Source organism: Anolis carolinensis, chromosome 3, assembly GCF_035594765.1.
Source record: "Anolis carolinensis isolate JA03-04 chromosome 3, rAnoCar3.1.pri, whole genome shotgun sequence".
In the NCBI taxonomy this organism is placed as follows: domain Eukaryota; kingdom Metazoa; phylum Chordata; class Lepidosauria; order Squamata; family Dactyloidae; genus Anolis; species Anolis carolinensis.
This window is the reverse complement of record NC_085843.1, coordinates 95219784-95242516: the sequence shown is the minus strand read 5'-3', so window position 1 is coordinate 95242516 and position 22733 is coordinate 95219784. Positions and strand designations below refer to the sequence as shown.

The following is a 22733-nucleotide window of genomic DNA, read 5'->3' as shown; positions in this document are numbered from 1 at the left end:
AGCTTTCTCTACATAAACTTTATATGATATTTCTTTTTACCTCAAACAAAATTAACATTTTAAAATGACCTTTTATTAGCACAGTACTGTGTATAAAAACTAATAAACTGTAAACTAACCTCATTTTACCATTAAGAGTACATTATTGTTCTACATTACTGGACCTGACAGCAGGCAAGGACAACTAATAACTGGCTACTAAATCCAGCCAGACACAATTTGACAATCCCTCAAAATACGGCATCTTTTGTATTAAATTGATTATTTGTTTAAATTCAAAAATCACTGCATCACAAGAAACCAGTTAGTTTCTCAATAATAAAAATGGTATAACATACAGGATCAATTTATTCTTTAACTGTTAGTCATCAAAATATTTTTAAATATTTGTGAAAATCATACATAATTTTCAAAACAATGTTGTCAAATATGTATGAACATTATTGCATTACACTAATATTCTGTCTCTTTTCTAGTCTAACTTCCACAGGTGCAGACTGTTCTCTCTCAACAAAACAAAGAAACCACATTCACTCAAGCACAAGTTCATCAAAATTTCCCTGACCAATTTTCATTTCCTCAGTTTCCCATAATGTAGCAACCCTGAACATATGTTTAATTAAATGAAATACTTCTATAGCTACAAAATCCATGAAATCTCTTTCCTAATTAGATGAATGGAAGCGATAGATTCTCCCTCATTTTCAGCCTAGCTGAACAGCCCACCTTCACATCGAAGTCCTCTTCTACTATATATTTTATTGCCGGCTCGGTTTAGTAATACTGCCAATTGTTTGTTGCAGCAGATTATTTCATTTAATCTAGCACATTTTACATAACAAAAGCTAGCTCAAAATGTAGATTTAATTATTTTCAGTTTTCTAAATGTCTGTTACCAAAAATATCACACCTTGCACCAAAGTAGCCTTAAAATATATATAATGTCTTACTTCAGTTGTAACATTTAGTTTCTCCTAAAAAATGAAATTAGTTATTACTTATTAAAGTAATACCATTTGTCTGATTTTTAATAATGCATGGCTACTAAAGGTCTGCCACATCCCATTGAAAGCTGTAAATTATAATATGTGTAACAGATTTATTTGTTTATTTATTGCATTAACATACAGTAGAGTCTCACTTATCCAAGCCTTGCTTATCCAATCCTCTGGATAATCCAAGCCATTTTTGTAGTCAATGTTTTCAATATATCGTGATATTTTGGTGCTAAATTAGTAAATACAGTAATTACAACATAACATTACTGCGTATTGAACTACTTTTTCTGTCAAATTTGTTGTATAATATGAAGTTTTGGTGCTTAATTTGTAAAATCATAACCTAATTTGATGTTTGATAGGCTTTTCCTTAATCCCTCCTTATTATCCAAGATATTTGCTTATCCAAGCTTCTGCCGGCCCGTTTAGCTTGGATAAGTGAGACTCTACTGTACCACTTTTCTCACCCCTGGGGGAACTCAAAGCAGTTCACATCAAATAAAAGGCAAAAATTTAGTGCCTCACATACAATAAAAACAGTACATCACACATCTAAAACAATAACATAACTATAAATTAAACCATTAAAAACTATAAACCATCAAACATAAACATAAAACATTTTAACATTGCACCAATCCCAAGGTTGTCCGTAACCGAATTCCTTTTTTATCAAACAAGCAAATAAAGGCCACAGTAGTGAAGCTCCTGGAAACAACAGTGACTCTGAAACTGAATCCATAGGGCTAACCATGGTTAAAAGAGCAGTCTTACAAACTCAACTGTGGAAATAGTTCTCATCTCCTGTGACAAACACCGTTGCTCCTACCTACAAGAAGAAATTAAACTTGAATAGCAATTGCTTGTTATGTGCACACCCAACCCATCTTGAAAATTGCACAGAATTAGGTTATGAATGGAGACTCTTAATTTCAAATACTGAACTATATATATGAGACATATTCTGCAAGAAGTCTGCAAACTACAGCAATCCTAAAGTGAACCTATCATAGGGTTTACTTGGCAAGCTCTATTCAGATTTGCCATGGCCCCCCTCTATGACTGAGAGCGTATGACATAGTCAAAGTCACCCAACTGATAGACGTGATTGAATAGTGATTCAAGTCCTGGTTTCTGGGAGTCCTAGTCCAACACTAAAAATCACTGGACTAACTCCTGTTTTACAAATTACCTCATCACCTTGGGGCTTTAACGTGGGCAGCTCGTTTTCTGAAACAGAGTTCTGGGAAATGTAGTTTAAGGCGGGGCCTTTTGAATTCTCTGCCACAGGGGTCCTCGCCTTCCCAAGCTATGTTTCCCAGAATTCTGTTCGCTCAAGAAGAATGGGACTGTTCGCATTATAATGTGACCTTTACCAGCCTTTCAATAACCCTCAGCTTGGTCACGAACAAAAAACTTTGCTCTCTCTAGAAGAAGTGTCTCCCTCAAAAATACAATGTAGATTTCAGTGTTTCTAGAGCTCTTTTACCACTCAGGTGATACTTCCTTAGGAATCCACTACTCTCATTTCATCTTTTTAAGTATCTGGCTTCACCACTCATCAAGTCCAGATTCAGCCTGCATCCGCACTCACTTGAAACCTCTGGAAACCAATACTGTGAGAACAAAGAAAGCATTGTAAACAAGGATTTGGGATGACAGCAAGACCTGGAACCATGTATAGAGTTAAGTCACTCTTCACAGGAAACAAAAAGAACACACAAATGAGCATTGCCTGATTGACACTTAAGAGAAAAGAGAGCTATCTTTTCTTTTGGAAGCCAGTACAGATCCACAGAGATATTTTTAATAGATTACTGCAAATGTTTTGGACTTCAACCCTTAGTTCCTGATGACGGGTAATACTAGCTAAAACTTCTTGGAGGACCAAAGACTTTGAGCCACTGGATTAGTGAATATAAACCAAGACAGGACTACTTTGGATACAGACACAAGACTTTGACAAACAAATTATAAAAAATGGAAACAGCAAATAAAAAACATACAAAAACGAATTACTAAAACTTGGAACAGAAAAACATACCAGCAAAAAAGTGCAGTGAGTCCACAAAACAGCAAGGTATAATGTAGAAAAACCAAAAGAAATGTTAAGAACAATATTAAACCAAATATTAACATCCAATGACTACAGTACGCAACAGACGGAATATAAAATATTTATTTTTTAAGAACTGGCTTAGCATGAAGATATAAATGTAAAGAACTGTTTCTGCCATGAAACCTAATGTTAATATTAATCACAAAAGCGAAGTCCCTCCTAAATCATAAAATATACGGAGACATAAAGAAAATAGTCAAACTGGGGTGAATTTTACCCTGATTTAACACTGTTACAAAATTGTACAGAACCTAATCTTTCTAAGGAAGGTTATATACTATTGACAACTGAATAGCAACTGCAGAATTACATCTGATTACACAAAGGCACTGAATTCATGCTCTTGTGCCTATGACAAGTTTTATACAACTAGAAAAATGAAAGAGAGACTTTTCTGTAAAGCAAGAAATGCTACAAAATGAATCACTGCTTTTAATATAGTCAATGCTTATTTAGTCCCCACTTTTCCTATCCCAGCCTTCCATATGTATTAGTCAAATCAAATCTTGTCAGACTTGAAATAACAACGTATCTAGTCCTATAGGCAAGCTTCTTTTATTTGAATAGGGTTCCTAGATCACAACATTGGGCCTAACTCTAGACAGTACTAAAAGCAGCTCTTCCAAATTGTCAGGCTCCAAGGGTCTGCGGGTATGCAGGCAGAGATTAACCAAAACAACACCCAGCTTCATCAAGGTACAAGGTTCACAAAAGTTCACGATACAGGTCAGAATACTACAAACCATGCAACCTGGGAGAAAAACCACCAGTATCCACAGCCAAGCATGACACAGAGTTCTCCCAAAGAGCAGTTAAGTCTTCTAGCCAGGTTCTTTTTATGCAGTTGATCACCTCTGCATCCTATCTCTGCAGGCGTCCTCCCTTAATTGCTACCACCTGTAAGTTCTTATAGACAGATTAGTCTGACCATTAGAACCAGGAGGGAGATTAACTCCTTCCATACCTTTTGCAGCATCACCACCCTGGAAGTCATGATCCTATATTAGCCATCACCAAACCGCCAAGCATTCCATATATATTAATCTCCACCAACTGCTAGGAATGCTACTATACCAACCACATTAACTGTGGAACATGTTCCTCCTCCCCAGGCTTGGATCCTGGAACTCTCTTCCATGCAACGAGAGGGATGATGCATTGTGTAGCTACATAATTTGCAGAAAAGGCCCATGTTCTCCAGTAGTCAGTCTCCACAGGATCATGAGATGGTGAATGTCTTGGGGGCCAGTACTGGCTTCTGTTCCTCTTTTCCCTTCGACCCAAACACTAAACAAGAGACAAACCTATGCTCGGATACTGAACGTCATCCCTTCCTATCTCCTGGATGGCTGCTTCACACCTAGATGTCATAGAGTTACTTGCCTGCAAACATTTCTGGATTTCACAGGTGTCATTCTGACAGGGATCCTTCTGGGCCATGGCCAGGGAGACAATGTCCCCATCTCCCAGGTTGAGGTTTCATCTTCACCTTTGGCCCACACCAAACTGACGGTGCCCAGAAAACTCCTGCAATCTGTCCCTAGATTCAGGTGCAGATCCCCACCAAATATATCTCCATGGTCCTGGAATTTGGGCAAAAGAATCTGGACGACTTCTTCTGGAAGAAAACTCAAAGATGCTATCTGCAAGGGAAACCATAGTCCTGCTCTGCCCAGCAGGAAGCGAATACTTCCATCTTCCTAGTAAAAAGCTTGCCCTTAGTTTTATGGAAGAGGTTCCAACTATGGGTTTTTTACATCGAGTTCAGGAATGGCAGTGGATCCATTGCAACCAAGGCCTGGACTTAAACCAGCCTTGTCTTGACAACTTGTGTGAACATGGGTCCCTTATAAAAGGTAGGGTTCTAGAGCAGCCGCACAACCATGGCCTCAGAGAATAGACCTTTTTCGCACAGAAATCTACAACCTGGCCCCCGTGTACTGACCAACAGATGAAGATCTTCCTTGCTTCCCAGGATGTCGAAAACTTGATCTTCCTCTGCTAGCAGCAAGTATTGAGGCATTAAGGTGGTCTGAGTCTGATCCTTGAACTGGTATTCCTGGAAGGTATACCAGTTGCACTTTATGGAACCGAACTTTAATGCACTACCTCTTATGTTATATCACGAGACCCCCCTATTAATTTGAACTGGCTCGATGAACTATTCCCGGATTGAGTAAAGAACACTACAGCATCTATTGCTTGGAATAATAAGCACTAATGCACTTTAGAGATAAACTGTATAGTTGCTATTATAATTAACATCAGCTGTGGGGTTAGTACACAATTAGGGTAATAGTGGGGAGCAGGGAGGGGTCAGTTAGGGGACGGGAAGGTTTGGTGGGTAATTGGTGCAAAAAGTGACCTTAAAAACAACACAAGTAGTACAAAGTACAGTAGAGTCTCACTTATCCAACATAAACGGGCCGGCAGAATGTTGGATAAGCGAATATGTTGGATAATAAGGAGGGATTAAGGAAAAGCCTATTAAACATCAAATTAGGTTATGATTTTACAAATTAAGCACCAAAACATCATTTTAGACAACAAATTTGGCAGAAAAAGTAGTTCAATATGCAGTAATGCTATGTAGTAATTACTGTATTTACGAATTTAGCACCAAAATATCACAATGCATTGAAAACATTGACTACAAAAATGCGTTGGATAATCCAGAACATTGGATAAGCGAGTGTTGGATAAGTGAGACTCTACTGTACAGATTATGGTGATGCATTCGGGCACTGTTCTAGATGCTGCGATCATTTTAACAGTAAGCTTGTTACTTCTTAACCTCCAGTCGAGCCTCTGTTACCCCAATGATTTTAATTTAGCTCCCACTACCTTAGCACATAGCACTTTAACATTTGGGAGACTAGAAGGGAGAAAATTACAAAGCTTTCTGGCATATAAGACCTGCGCTGCTCCCAAGGTGAAGGAGACGGGGAAGGAGAGAATTTTAATTAACTTGAAGGGAGGGAGAAGTACGACGCAGCAAAAACAAGATATGTGCCCTTATTTAAAAGCTGACGTTAACATAATGATGGACCATGTGGCGAGAGGGTGGCCATCTAACAGCCGAGGAGTCCCCATAGAAGTAATTCAGGAGAGGGGGAGATACGGGAAAGGGAGGCATAATATAATTCAGCCTAGGGGGAAAAAAGAGTTCTTATAGATTTAAAACGGCCTCTTGATATGGTAAACTTGGGTGCCCAGGCTGGCGGTCCCTCCAGGTTAAAGGTGGTACTGTTGAACGCCAGGTCTGTCAATGGAAAAATTGCTATCATCCAGGATCTTATCTTGGATGAACAGGCAGACCTGGCGTGCATAACGGAGACCTGGCTGGACGAGGCTGGGGGGGTTAACCTCACCCAGCTTTGTCCGCCAGGTTACACCATGCAGCACCAACCAAGATCTGGAGGGAGGGGAGGTGGTATCGCAGTAATCTATAAGGAGTCAATCCCCCTGACCAGGTGCCCCATCCCACAGTCAACCTTGTTCAAATGTGTCCACCTGAGGGTAGGTAACCGGGACAGACTGCTAGTGTACCGACCACCCTGCTGCACTACAGTCTCCCTGCCAGAGCTAGGGGGTGTGGTCTCTGGCCTGGAATTGGAGTCTCAACAGCTCATTGTGCTCGGGGACTTCAATGTCCATGCCGAGACCAACCTTTCAGGTGTGGCTCAGGACTTCATGGCCTCCATGGCAACCATGGGGCTGTCCCAACGAGTATCTGGTCCCACCCACAGAGCTGGGCACACGCTTGACTTGGTTTTCTGTCAGGGGTGGGAGGAAAATGGCGGTGTGGAGGAGCTTACCATCGCTCCGTTGCCATGGACCGACCATCACCTGATCAGGTTTAGACTTGCTGCGCTCCCTAACCTCCGCAGGGGTGGAGGACCCATTAAAATGGTCCGCCCCAGGAGGCTCATGGATCCGGACGGCTTCCTGATGGCTCTTGAGGAGTTTCCCGCCACCTCGGCTGGTGATTCTGTCGATGCCCTTGTCGCTCTGTGGAATCGGGAGATGACTAGGGCAATAAACACGATCGCTCCGGAACGTCCCCTCTCGAGTACCCGAGCTAAACCATCTCCTTGGTTTACTGAGGAGTTGGCAGTGATGAAGCAAAAGAAGAGGGGGGGACTAGAGCGCGTGTGGTGTTCAAAACCGAACGAGTCAAACCGAACACAGCTGGGCTCTTACCTTAAGGCTTATGCCGCGGCAATAGATGCTGCAAAGAACTCTTTCTTTGCAGCTAATATTGCGTCCACACAGAACCGTCCGGCGGAGCTGTTCCAAGTTGTCAGAGGTTTGTTATATCCCGTCCTTTGGGACGGGATCCCTGACAACTCGGCAGCCCGCTGTGAAGCATTTGCTCGGTTCTTTGCAGACAAAGTCGCTTTGATCTGCTCTGGATTTGACACCATATTAACGGCAGTCTCCGAGGATGTAACAAGTGCACCTGCTTGTCCTATTTTGATGGATTTGTTTCAATTGGTTCAGCCTGAGGATGTGGACAAGGTGCTTGGAGAGGTGAGGGCTACCACATGCATCCTAGACCCCTGCCCATCCTGGCTGGTGAGAGAAGCCAGAGGGGGATTGGCTGAGTGGGTGAAGGTGGTGGTGAATGCCTCCCTTCGGGAAAGCGTATTTCCAGCGAGCCTTAAATTGGCTGTTATCAAACCACCGTTGAAGAAGCCATCACTGGACCCCACTCAATTGGAGAACTATCTGCCTATTTCCAATCTCCCCTTTTTGGGCAAGGTTGTGGAACGTGTGGTGGCCGCACAACTCCAGGCATTCTTGGTAGATACTGATTTTCTGGATCCGGCACAGTCTGGCTTCAGGCAGGGGCATGGTACCAAGACAGCCTTGGTTGCCTTAGTCGATGATCTACGCCGGGAACTGGACAGGGGGAGTGTGTCCCTGCTGGTTCTGCTGGACATCTCAGCAGCCTTCGATACCGTCAATCACGGTATCCTTCTGGGACGCCTTGCTGGGATGGGTCTCGGGGGTACTGTTCTGCAGTGGCTCCAGACCTTCCTGGAGGGTTGTTCCCAGATGGTGTCACTGGGGGACACCTGCTCGGCCCCACAACCATTGACTTGTGGGGTCCCGCAGGGGTCAATACTGTCCCCCATGTTGTTCAACATATACATGAAGCTGCTGGGAGAGATCATCAGGAGTTTCGGGGTGCAGTGTCATCTGTACACAGATGATGTCCAGCTCTGTCACTCCTTCCCACCTCTCACTAAGGAGGCTGTTCAGGTCCTGAACCGGTGTCTGGCCGCTGTATCGGACTGGATGAGAGCGAACAAATTGAAACTTAATCCAGACAAGACAGAGGTCCTCCTGGTCAGTCGCAGGGCTGAACAGGGTATAGGGTTACAGCCTGTGTTGGACGGGGTCGCACTTCCCCTGAAGACACAGGTTCGCAGTCTGGGGGTTCTCCTGGACTCATCGCTGAGCCTGGAGCCCCAGGTCTCGGTGGTGGCCAGGGGAGCCTTCGCAGAACTAAGACTTGTGCGCCAGCTGCGCCCGTACCTTGGGAGGTCTGACTTGGCCACGGTGGTCCACGCTCTGGTTACATCCCGTTTGGACTACGGCAATGCGCTCTATGTGGGGCTGCCTTTGAAGACGGCTCGGAAGCTCCAACTAGTACAACGGGCAGCAGCCAGACTAACAACAGGAGCGGCTTACAGGGTGCGTACTACTCCCATGTTGAGTCAGCTCCACTGGCTGCCAATATGCTACCGAGCCCAATTCAAAGTGCTGGTTTTGACCTACAAAGCCCTAAATGGTTCTGGCCCACCTTACCTGTCCGAACGTATCTCCCCCTATGAGCCTTCTAGAACTCTTAAATCATCGGGGGAGGCCCTGCTCTAGGTCCCACCAGCCTCGCAGGTAAGGCTGGTGGGAACGAGGGACAGGTCCTTCTCGGTGGTGGCTCCTTGGCTATGGAAAACCCTCCCCAGCAACATAAGACAGATACCAACTCTCCTAGGCTTCAGGAAAGCCTTAAAGACATGGTTGTGCACGCAAGCTTTTAATGAATGAGAACATGGACTTTACATGACCTGTACGAAGACTTGAGGATTCTGGATGAATGGATTTTAATCTTGGACAATCTTAAAATTTTATATAATGTGACTTTATTTTGTAATGGTATCTGTTTTATATGAACTGTTGTTTTGTGGATTGTTTTATATGAATTGTTGTTTTTAGGCATTGAATTTTTGCCTATTTACTGTAAGCCGCTTTGAGTCTCCTTGGAGAGAAAGGCGGGGTAAAAGTGATGTAAATAAATAAATAAATAAATAAGGTAATAAGCCTGACAAATTACCTTGTACTGTAGGCTTAGAACAGTGGTCAAACCCCCCAGTGAAACCCTTAGAGGTTTAGACATAGAGGCTTTTACTCTCTTTGCCCCTTGAAAATCCTCTGGCGAAGAGATACACAAAACTGAGGCTGGTTTTGGTTCTCGGGAATCTGGAATCTTGCCTACAGATTCTTGGTTCTCAACATAGTTTGCTTTACAGATGTCCAGGTTCATTTGTATTTTGCTTTCTTTAACAAAGCCCTCACTTTTTAAATCTATGTCAGCTACTGCCACCGACTGAATATCCTCATATGCAGGCAGCACTTTCACAGGCAGAGAAATCTCTTAAATCTCTTTTCCAACCTGTGTAGCAGGCATTTTCTCTGATGCAGGATGGGAATGCTGAAATACTGATTTATCAGAAACAGTCTTCCTAGACATGATCTCCAGAGAACTAGACAAAGAAATGGGCAACTCTGACTTTAAAGCATGTTTTGAGACATCAGGAGAACTCATGGGCCCTTCAGGATGCCCAGAGTTGTTGCCACTCCACAGCAACAGATTTGCCCAATTCCAACAGTACAGCCTGCTCTTGGTCCAAAGGTAACAAATGTAAGATGAGGGGGTTCACCATAACCAACAAAAACAAAACAGTGAGTCTCTATACAGGGACTAGGCTCAGCAATGTCTTTCCTAACATTATTAGCCACAAAAGGAGCCGGCTGATACTGCACAGGCAACACATCTGATTCAAAACTCCCGTTGAATTAGCAGGTTTGACCTGCTGAACCTCAGCAGAAACAGGAGGCTTCGGCAAGTTAGCAAGAACTTCCCATGGTGCACAAACCACCACTGGAACAGGTTGGCACAATGCAGGATTTGGAGACATAAAAGCACAAGACTTTGGACACTCAGCCACAATAAGAGGTGAACCAGGTGTCACAGAATCTGAACACAAGATTTCTTGGATTCAACCCTCAGCAGCAAGGAAACTGGAGTGCAAACTGAGTTCCAGCCTGCAGGAACTGCTGGAGAACTATACTTTCCAGGTACAGAGTGAGGGTAACTAGAATTTTCAGTCTCCATTCCTTGGGAAGGCTTCTCAGACTCAGCATAACAAACCGAAGCACTGGGTTCAGCAATACACATGAAATTCAAGGCTGTGAGGCACAGACTGTCCAAATGTTTTTGTTTTTTTCTGCAAGAACAGCAGCAGGATTTTGCTGCTCAAGGAAACTACTCATAGCAGGATTCAAAGGCACTGAAGGACAGCTAAAGTTAAACTTTACACATTATTGGAATTTAAGTAGCCCCAACTTACATAGCTGAACCCACAAGACTAGGGCTCCTCCCTGATGTCTGGAGTTAGCTGCAGATAAGTGGGGTTTCTTGGTTGCAAGAGGCAGACGTGAAGCTGGGTTCCCTGGTACAAGAGAAGGTGTCAATCATCTGGAAAACGACACAGGAGTACTTTTTTGTGGCTCAGGCAATAGGGGAGCTTCCCTTTACACCCACTGAAACACAGGTGCAGCTCCATGCTCCTCCACTGCTGACCCTTATCACCATTTTGGCTTTGAAGCTGGAGTTTGCAATCCTTCACCCCAGTTGTTACTTCCCACAAATCTTCGAGTATTCTTTGCAGCCTCTTCTCCATTACATCTTCAGGAATACTCCTCCCTCACAATTTATCTTCTATGCCAGTCAAAACAGACATAAGCATAGCTGGATTTGTTTGGTTCCATGGGAGAGAAAAGTATGATGTCAGGCTCCAGCGCTGTCGCTATGCAGGCAGAGATTAACTAAGGCAACACTCAGTTTGTACCAACTATTTTACTTAAAGCAGTAAACTAAAATCACATGGCTTTCAAAATAAAAATTCATATAAAGATAGCACACAGCTGAAATACAAAGTCTCCAGAACAAGAAGTATTACAAACGCGGGTTTTAAGAGCAAGAGTACACTGTAGTTAAGGTTGCAGTCCAAGAGTTATATGCTGAAGGTTCACTAATTAATGTTCCCTGGTGCACGAGTACAAAGCATAGTCGTAGTTCCAAAGGTCAAGTCAGATAATCCAGAGTTCAAGGATAATCCAAAATCTGTAGTCAAGAGTCAGTCCAGAGATTCAAGGTATATCAAGTTCCACAACAAGGTACAGTAGCAACAACTCTCACAACAAGATCCTCACAAGGGTTCATGGTTCAACAAGGTACATGGTTCACAAAGAGTTTACAATATAGGTCAAGATACCACAATCCCCACAAACCTGGGGAAAAACCACCAGCATCCACAGCCAAGCATGATGAATACTTTTCTCTCAAAGAGTAGTCTCTAGCCAGGTTCTTTTTATGCAGCTAATCATCTCTGCAAGCCTCCTCCCTTAATCGCTGCCACTTGTAAATTCTTACAGGCATATTACTCTGACCTTTAGAACCGGGAGGGAGATTAACCCCTTCCATACCTTTTGCAACATCACTACCCTGCTAGTTATGATCCTATATTACCCATCACCAAGCCACCAAGCATTCTGTATATACTAATCACAACCAACTGCTAGGTAGGCCACTATACCAACCACCATTAACTGTGGGGCATGACACAAATACTCAGGTTTACCCTTGAGGAACCCTGTCCCTGAAAGATTATCATTCTCAATTCATCCTCAATTGGCAGCTACTACCACTGAAGGTCAATACTGCAAGAGCAAAATTAAACTGTTACTCCCTAGGTAAACTGAGAACTCAACCTCCTTTTACAGTGTTTATTCCTGTGAAATAATATAAACACAAAAGTAGACTAAGCCTCCTCATCATCAGTCCTCAGTAGCTCTCTCCACTTTCTTGTTACAAACGGAGTGCTAATTTAATTTGTATTTTGTGAAATTCAAGCCTAAGAAGCCTGAATATTGCAGATTTAAGAGTGGCTGCTGAGAACATGGGCAGATAATTGTAGAACAGTAGGAAGATGCATTAGTCTCTCAGGAGACCTTGGGTGTTGGCACTACTCCACTGCATCTGCTCCCACAAAAAAAGACAAACATATTTATTCCTCCAAATGTCCCCTAACATCCTCAAGGAGAATAAGGGTGATTTTCATGTCATTTTGAGGGCTTCCTGAGCCGTTTAAGCCCAAGGGTGTCAACAATATGAAATTAGCAGAAGTCACCTCCTCTTTCAAAAAGGTACTTTCAGCCCTTTCCCAGTGTGGTAGAAATACCCCTTGAGGGCCTCTAATTGTAGTGGAAACATTCTCTACATCACCTATAAAATGGTATTCTGAAGCCCAAAATATTTGTTTGGAAATTTTGCAAAACAGCATTTGCTCTTCTGAGGGGCCTGCAGGCAACACTTTGTCAATCCCTGGTTTAGTACAAAAAGCAAAATGTGTGTGTAAAAAATACCAGCTTGCCAGGTAGTTCTGAGCATGAAACAATTTAACTTCAAAGAAAGAATTACAGAAGAAAAAGTTCGATCAAAATTATTACATGTATGATTAGTGCATAATAAAACAATCTAAACAGGGTACTGCTTTCTTAAGAAAGGGCTATTTACATTTGATGGCTTGTGCAATCTGTTGGCAGATAGTCGGTAAAACAGTAGATAGTGAGACTCCCAACTAATTGGTTCTGTGGTGGCCTTGTATAAATATTACATCATAATGAAGGGGGACATAATTTTTGGCATTAGAGGGGACTAGTTAGATCTGTTTCTGGACAAAGAGAGGCTGGCAATTGGAAAAAAGGGCCGTATTTATGCAAGTCTAATGTGCACCTTTTTGCCTACATTACACAGCCAAAATAAGGTGTGCATGGCATTAAATGGCATCATTCATGAGGCCTTCAAAACCTCCCCCTTGATTTTGAAGGCCTCGCAAAGCCTCTATGACCACCTCATTCCGTTCCCAACGGTTGGGAATTGTGAAGCCTGGCAAAGGGGCTTGGTTTCTTGTCTTCTCAGCCCTTCAACTGCCTGCCTGATCCCTTGGTCAGGGCTACCTGCCTTGGGGGGGGGGGGCATGCTGAAGGGGCAGACAGCAAAATAGCTGACAAGCAAGGACAGCAGTTGGAAATCGCATGACTGGCAAAGGGACTTGGATTCCCCTTGTTTGTCAGTCTTTCCAGTGCTTGCCTCAGTTAGGCAGGCAGAGGACAGGCCAAAAAGCAAGGGGAAGCAAAGCCCCATCATCTGAATTACATATGGCAGCAAAAAAAAATTGTAATGCACATCTCAAAGATGAGTGTATAATAAAACAATTATTTAAAGTTGAGGTGCGCATTACATTTGATGGCACACTACAATCAAGTAAAAAGCAGGCAGTAGACCAGTATCCAATGAGGAATGTCATAGCTGTCTTCAGTTCCAATGCTATGAATACCCTTCTTTGCTGACAACTACTCATAAAATGCTGGAAAATGAGAGGGAGATAACATTTTCCTTCTGACATAGGCTCTATTTCTTACCCGTAAATATAAATGCCTATGGAAGAATATTGTTTCCATGGATGCTATAATAAATAGCAATACCTGTGCTTCTACACAGTATTTACCCAGCTATGTCTACACAAAGTAGACATATAAAATTTCCAACTACTCAGCTGCCTCTTAGTGAATGTTTGCTACGACAAAAATATGAAGTGTGATGCCTTACAAATAATACAAAGGAAACTATAGCTAAGCACCTAGACCACTGGTTTCAAACCTTTGGTTGTCCAGTCGTTTTGACTTCAACTCCCAGAAATCCCAGCTCTTAAGAACTGTGGGAGCTGAAGTCCAAAACACACAGAGGACCCAAGGTTGGGAACTACTGGCCTAGAGAATGAAAAGTCAATGTTCGTCCCCAGGGTGTTTATAAATGTATATTTACTATTTTGTCCATTTTAACAAAAGTCTAAAACCTGCTCATTCTCCCATGTAAAAATCCTGAGAATGCAATACCTTAAGAGTATTTAAATAGAATGTTGATGTTAAATTTGCTTGTGTGGATGGACCTGATCACAAACTGGAAGCCTGAGCAACTGGAAGCCAATGAGAGGGTCCTCCAAAAAGATATGGATTAGTCGGCAAATGACAAAGAATCCTCAATCCCACACTCTAAACATATAGGGGTTTGAAAACATGTGTGTTTCACCCTCCTGCATGGAACAATATGAGCAAAAAGAAAAGCATTGTTCCTAATTCTTGAGACAAGATCATTCACTCTAAGCAAGTGTGATAATGGGGTGTGGGGGACAATAAGACTTATCGGAGTTCAGTATATTATCTCTTTGAACCTAAAAAATGAGACTTCTACTTATTTTGGTTTTCGGAACTGATAGCATAGATCTTGCACTAATTTTGTTGGATTCAAGTGAACAAGGGCAAGGACCCATTAATATTTCAGTTATTTTCCAGTAAAATGAGTTCAATTATACAGAATCTAGAAGCATCTAAGGTGTGTGGTTTTCATTTAAATACAACATCTGCACACCCCTGCAGTAATACCACAATGGCAGGCAGTGTGTCCAAGTTTAATTTCATTGTTAAAATAAACATAGCTCGGACTGCAATTATTTGAGGTTTCACCTATTACTGACAATCAGAAAAAGCCGCAAACCTACCTGTTTCCTGGCTGTAAATCCTGCTAGATTGTAAATGGGGTTTTATTGTATTGTTTATATATAAGTTATATTTAAGTGCCAGGTGGCAATTATTTCAAACACTGATGATTTCAATGTTCGATTTTCTAGACCAGTATTTTGTTTTCCCCTTCTACTATTACTACTACTGGGAACTTTACATACAAACAGCATGCTGCCCTAAATGCAATGATGAATTCTATCTATTGCTTTCAAACACACCAACCTTTTCAAAAACACTGGATGGTGTCATCAAACAAAACCTGATGTTCTGAATAATGGTGTCGGTATGCCTCCAGCGTCTTCTATCATGTCGTAGCCAAGCCTGAACAGCCTCGTAGAGCTCTATCTCTGGGAACCTGCTCAGACGATCATTATCCAAATAATTCATAAGCTTTTCAAAGCTCAGATAGGACAAGAAGTCTGGTCTAGCCATGAGAGGCACAAAATTTTCTAACAAAAAGGAATCCAGTTTTTCTCTGACTCCCTCGATGTTTACACCAAAGTCATCTAAAAGTCTCATAATTTCTGCACAGTTTTCCAAGCAGATCTTTGCTAAGAGAAAAGAACAGCAGAACTTCACCACTTCAATAAGCTGGACATACATGGCAGCTTGCAGGATCTCATGAACGGTGGTCATACTCAGTTCAATGGTTCCATAGTACATAAACTGTAGAACATGACTGAAGCCAGTAGCAGTCAGACCTTTCAAGTGGATTTTGTCCTGATCTCGTTCCCTCATATCAGCAGTGAACATAATCCGGAAGTAATCGCTTTGGGTGGCAAGCAATGCTTTATGAGCCTGAAACTGGTGATCCTCAATAACAAGAGTGACGTCAAGAAGCAATCCTTCCTCATACAGTGTTCTGAACCCAGCAGAGACACTGGTGTCATGGATGGAGGAACTAAATCCTTCCACGTCCCCTGCCATGAATCACCTGAAAAATGTAAATAAAAAATGTTACAATTCAAAGTAACTGTAACAATAACCTTATGAGGATTCTTGCTGTGGAAAGAAACTTATTTGTGAAAATAACTTACAGCATTTAAAACAACATTTAAAACCCTTTATTCCCAATCTCTTGCATTACACATATTAACTAAAATCAGGCTTAAACTACGGCAGTAGTTCTCAATCTATGGGTCCCCAGGTGTTTTGGCCTACAACTCCCAGAAATCCCAGCCAGATGAAGACCAAAACATCTGGGGACCCATAAGTTGAGAACCACTGAGCTAGGGAGACTGGAGGGGGGAGGGAAGGTGTTGTAAACAATTTACTTTACACAAAAAACTAGGTTGACTTATCCATAGGTCAATGCAAGTACTGTACCAAAACTTGTATTTAAAAAAGGAACCCTTCTCTGGGTAGAGTAGCAAAAGGTGAGACTAGATGTTGACTAGAATATCACTGTCAAGACCTCTGACATTTTCAGGAGTTAGAAAAAAAATGCCTGAACACAGAATAGACAAATCTTGATGCATAACCATTTTAAATGTACATTGTATAATTCCAGTTTCACAATGTATGATGCTATCAGATTTGGGAATGTCTAGACAAATGCTACCAAGATATGATAATCCTATAAAAATACACAAGAAGCAACAAACCAATATAAAGCAGTTGATATGGATCTTCTGCCAAGCATCAAGTATATAAGAGTCAGCACATCAATTCTTTCTGTAGCAAAGCATACTGTTACACAGGAACAGAACACTACAAGAAAAACATGAAGTCAGCCATCTCCTGTTCACCTATGACAAATACGGATCACTTGCTGTTTTGCTGTTTTTTATGTTGTCTCTGTGCCATGAATGACTAATACAGGCTCAACTGAGCAGATAAATGGGTTTAAAAAACCACACACACTTTATGGACATATCCATAAAACTTATTATGTCTCATTCCTCAGAAAGCATTTCTAAATTAAGTGTCTTATGACAGCATTTGAAGGGATTTTAATGAATGTATTAAAAAGTCTAGAGAAACAATATATTAGCACAGACTGATTTGAAAGTATCTTTGATGTTGTCACCAAGTCTCAAAAGGATTCCTCTCAGAAACTAGATGATTTCATGTATACATTTAATAAAATGAATCACAGATAGGACAAAAGTGAAGTCATGCTTTAACCTGTATTAAATTAAATTAAATAGTGGGTGCATTTATGTTTTTGGCAATTACATTTGTTCTATTTTTGAACTGCTATTATTATGACATCTGTTTGACCTATTTTCAAGAAGACAACATTTATCAAAGAAATATGTTCTAATTGATTTAAAACCATAACAATTCCTTTTAAAGCATAGCAAAATCAATCACAGAGGAATGATAAAGGATTTTTAAAAACTGTTTACCTATAGCAACATCTCTAGACTTGTATCTTTGCCACAGCTGTTCCTGAAAACAGCCAAAGCAAAAAAAAAGGTCAGTTGTGTCATACTGACTTTGAAAATATGTGTCGTCAGAGATCAAATAAGGCAGGATAAAATAGTGAATAATACTATGTTCTGTCAAAGAAACAAATGTTTGCAAATAATGAAAATCCAATTCAAGATTACAGGTTAAGACCAACAACCACTTATCAGCTAAAAGGAATACAGAATTAGGCTACTAAATTGTTATTACAAAATATTTTGCTTATTAAAGTGACAATGACTGTAAGCGCATTGAATGATCTACTGCTGAACGCCCTGGACAGAAGCCCCTAATAAAATGAGGCAAAGTTTACAGTAATAAGAGAAAGTATGGGTGTGCAGATGTAATTTCTGCAGTTATCAGTCTTTCAGAAGGGCTGTAGTTTCACATGGCCTGTAAAAAAGCCATGTAAGGCACTGGGACATATAACCACTGCTGAATGTGAATTAGGAATGTCAAATTGGGCTAGGAAGACCTAAATAACCACCTACACTGCTTTTAAATAGCCACCTACACTTCCTCTGAAAATCCAATATCTTATATCTGATGTGTGTACCTGAAGACAATGTTTACTGGAGAAAAATACAAAAGAGAACTATATCTAAAGTTCATGTTGACAATCATCTGTAGTGTTGCTAATATTAATTAGTGTTGTTTATTAAGCAGATTTAAAAACCAGGATTTAAGACTGATTTTGGAAACATGGCTAATATAAAACCTTTGACCAAAAAAAATCATACCTACAGGATGGTAAGAAATTTATGACAGAGTAATTACATTTGCCAGCAAATACTTTTTTGGTTTCAGGGTCTTGAAAACTGAGGTGCGCATTAAATTCAATGGTGCACTAGACTCGAGTAAATACACTAATTGCTTATGTTTCTGTAAACATATTACTATTAGGTCTGTGAACCATTTTACATTTTTTAAACATTGACAATGTTTGCAGATGTTCAGTTTAGGGAAGTTAAATCAACAATGTTTTAAAATAAAAGTTCTCAAATTCTTGAAGTGCCATAGGGTTGACAGCACTTAAAATACTAACAACAGAGTAACCCTTTATCAATAGAAAGGGGGACCTTTAAATTCAAACTCAGAAAAAAAAACTAATTACAGTTGGAGAGGAATCTTACAAATGTTTCCTTAATGTTATTACACACAGCAGTATAGTAAAAGTCATTACTACCCTGTTTCCCCTAAAATAAGACATCCCCAGAAAATAAGACCTACTAGAGGTTTTGCTGAATTGCTAAATATAAGGCCTCCCCCGAAAGTAAGACCTAGCAAAGTTTTTGTTTGGAAGCATGCCCAACGAACAGAACACCAGAGCATGCAGGATCAGTAAATGTACGTACCATAGAGTGTTGTACATGGAAATATTAGTAGTAACAAGAAATTCTTGATAGGATTCACAGTTTGTCTGGTTATGCTGGTTTGTGATGACAACTACTGTACAGTAGATAATAAATGTTCAAATTTTTTGCTCAACAATAAATGTGAATTCTTCTTCATGGAAAAATAAGACATCCCCTGAAAATAAGACCTAGTGCATCTTTGGGAGCAAAAATTAATATAAGACACTGTCTTATTTTCGGGGAAACGCGGTATGACATAGTGCTGTTATCACTATGTCATTCCTCCAGAAAATCATTCCTCCAGAAAATCTTTCCTTATGGGTGATGAAGAGTGAGCTCATGCTCAGTTCTTGACTGTTCCTACTTTGTTCCTGTTTGTTCAACATGACATCCAAGACGAAAGATTGTGGCTAGCTTTTCTCCTAAAAGAAGAAGCCATGGTTTCTACTCTTCTCAGTGAACAATATCTTGGAATCTCTAGGTGCTGCATAATCAAATCACAGACAAAAAGCTTGTACCATTTATCCATCTAATGTGCTAAAATTAGACTGTAATAATATCTGGATTTTTCAATTCAGAGTAAAAAACATGAAACCTGAGTCCAAGGTAGAGTGTGCCATTCTTCTTTTTTTAAAAAGCTATATGGTCAATTTGAATTTATTCCATTTTAATTTTCTAAAATTACTTCTCAGTCTACTGGTCATTTGAAGACATTTGAAGGCTAAATTTTAAATGGCCTTTGAGAATGAGACAATAAAAGAAAAGTTCTATTGACACTAATAACATTTTATAACCAAAAGGGACTCAAGAACAATGCACCATACAAGATGCTATCACTGTTTCATCAACTTCTACTACAACACTGATCAGGACAATAGGTTTGCTGTTGGGGATGTTTTTCTGAATATTTTCAAACCATAGCTGGTTGAATTTATGATGCAGAACCATGGACATAGAGGGCGTACTGTATTTTATTGACATATATGCCTTCAAGTCATTTCTGACTTATGATCTGTTATAGGCCTTCCTTGGCCAGACTGAGAGAAAACTCATCCATATTCACCCAGTGGGTTTCCATGGCTAAACAGGGATTCAAACTCCAGTCTCCCAGTAGCATAGTCCAACACTCAAACCACTACACCATGCTGACTCTCCAATGTGGTATTATGTATCACAAGAACTAAAGCAAAGGATCTTTCAAAGTAAACAATTCTTAATTTGTATATGACCGAGAGAGAGGTTTGCAACAATCTTGTCCAAACTATGTGCCTTGTAAGTACCGTATGGTGGTTCTCAATCCTTGATCTTCCAGATGTTTTCAACTTTAACCACCAGAGGTCCCAGCCACCATGGACAATTGTAAGGGTGGAAGATTTCTGAAGTACAAAAATCAACTGGGCAATTAGATATGCTATATTTCTAGAGACATCACTATAGTGCTCACATCACCATAGTGCCCATCTTTTCCCCAGCCTCTTTATCAAGTGAGGAATTAGAAAGAAGAAGACAGGATCATCACAATACCCTTAAAGACATCAGAACAGCAGAGAGGGAAAGATACCTGCCAGCCAGAGATTTTACAAAATATTAAGTAGGAGTAGCAGAACCACCCCCCCGCAACACATAAAATACATCACTACCCTTCAATTCTGTAACAGTGTTGTCCTCTCAGACTCCTCAATCAAACTGTCCCTATTTCTCCAAAATATAGGGGATGAATGTGAGAAGAGTAAACTGACTCAGCATGAATGTTCATTTTAGGGATTAAAACTGTAGAATGGATACAGTGTGACACCACTTGAGCTACTATAGCTCAATGCTATGGAATGATGGGGGTTGCAGTTTTACATGCTCAGTGCTATGGAATGATGGGAGTTGCAGTTTCCGAATGAAGCAGAGAGTGTTTGAGGATTGGGACATTTGTAGGGATACCAAGGTGTTTGTTTATAAAGTTATTGTCCTCCCAATCCTGTTATATGTCTGCAAAATGTGGACTGTCTACAAACATCACTCAACTCCTGGGATGATTCCATCAGCATTGCGGACAAATGTCAGCATGCTGGAAGAAGCAAAGACCACCAACATTGAAGCGATGCTCCTATGCCATCAACTCCACTGGACTGAAAGGCCACGTTGTCCGAATGCCCGATCACCGTCTCCCAAAGCAGTTAGTATACTACCAACTCAAGAATGGAAAACAGAATGTTGGTGGACAGGAAGAGATTTAAATATGGTCTTAAAGCTAACCTTATAAACTGTGGCATAGACAACAAGAACTGGGCAGTCCTGGCCCTTGAGCACTCTAGCTGGAGGTCAGCTGTGACCAGCAGTGCTGTGCAATTTGAAGAGGCACAAATGGACGGCAAAAGGGAGAAGCGTGCCAAGAGGAAGGCATGTCAAGCCAACCCTGGTCGGCTGAAAACTGATTCCTCACTGTGGAAGAACATGTAGATCAAGAATAGGGCTCTATAGTCACCTACGTACCCTGTTTCCCCGAAAATAAGACAGGTCTTATATTATTTTTTGCTCCCAAAGGTGTGCTAGGTCTTATTTTCAGGGATGTCTTATTTTTTCGTGAAGAATTCACGTTTATTGTTGAACAAAAAAAATGAACATTTTGTAAAGAGTTGTCATCACAATCCAGCATAACCATATATCTGCTTTGAAGTGGATGATATGAATCTAAACTCTCATAGAAAACAGGTTTCTGAATCCAGATTATCTGTTTTGAAGCATATGATATGGTATCTGCCTTAAAGTGCATGAGTCTAAACTGTCATAGAATCCAGGTTTCTGGATCTAGATTATCTGCTTTGATGTGGATGGTATGAGTCTAAACCAGGCCTGGGCCAACTTCGGCCCTCTAGGTGTTTTGGACTTCAACTCCCACTGTTAGGAATTGTGAGAGTTGGAGTCCAAAACACCTGGAGGACCCAAGGTGGACCAGGCCTGGTCTAAACTGTCACAGAATTCAGGTTTCTGACTCCAGATGATCTGCTTTGGCCTGGATGGTATGAGTCTACACTGCAAGATAATTTGGTTTGAAGCAGACAAACTGGATCTGGAGACTGGCAGGGGAGATAGGGCTGAGGTCTGGCATGAGAGAGAAACCCGACCCATGGCATTCCTCGCCAGGTAGATGTCCCTGCCACCAAGGGGCTCAAAGACCCGACCATCCAGCCCCTTCCCTCCCTCCCCTGCTCCCCGGGAGGCCCTGCCCCACACTAATTACTCGCCCTCGCCGGATTTCTCCCAAGTCTTCATCCACTCAGCAGGTAGCACCCTTCCATGTTGCCGCCACTATCTTCCCCATCTGGTGCTGGAAGTGCCGGATGTACAAGCAGCAGGCAAGCAGGCAAGCAAGCAAGGGGCCCACCGCGCCTTCCTTGGCGGTGGCGCTTCCATCAAGGAAGATGCAGTGGGCCCCTTCTTGCTTGCCTGGCTGCTGCTCATACATCCGGACGCTTCCAGCACCAGACAGGGAAGATGGTGGCGGCAACAGGGACGGCGCTCTTTGCTGAGTGGATGAAGACTTGGGAGAAATCTGGCAAAGGCTAGTTATGAGTGCGCGGCAGGGCCTCCCAGGGAGCGGGGGAATGAGGGAAGGGGCTGGACAGTCGGGTCTTTCTCTGCCTAGTCCCTCGGTGGCAGGGACATCTACCTGGCGAGGAACGCCATGGGTCGGGCTTCTCTCTCATGCCAGGCCTCAGCCCCATCTCCCCTTCTTCGCGCAGCACCCACTGAGGAAGGCGGAGGAGGAGGGAGCTGTTGCCACTGCCGTGGAAGGCAAAGGAGAAGGACGGTAAGGCAGGTGCCTTTCCTTCCTCTTTCGCGCCACAGGCGCTGACGGCAGTGGCTTCCTCCTCCTAGGTCTTACTTTCGGGGGATGTCTAATATTTTGCATTTCCACAAAAT

The 22733-nt window shown here is 41.7% G+C and overlaps 1 protein-coding gene across 6 annotated transcripts in view; it reads right to left on the bottom strand.

Moving 5' to 3' along the window:
• klhl15 (kelch like family member 15) overlaps positions 1–22733 on the bottom strand; it is a 34305-nt gene that overhangs the window by 9707 nt on the left and 1865 nt on the right. For 3 of the 6 annotated variants that reach the window (XM_008107321.3, XM_008107325.3, XM_008107326.3), the window contains exon 2: positions 15274–15985. In XM_008107321.3, the coding sequence (XP_008105528.1) occupies positions 15274–15978 (705 nt within the window). In that variant the 5' untranslated portion in view covers positions 15979–15985. Of the gene's footprint in view, positions 1–15273; positions 15986–17402; positions 17446–20098; positions 20195–22733 lie in introns of all 6 variants that reach the window. The other 3 variants (XM_008107322.3, XM_008107324.3, XM_008107323.3) reach the window with 3 other exon arrangements.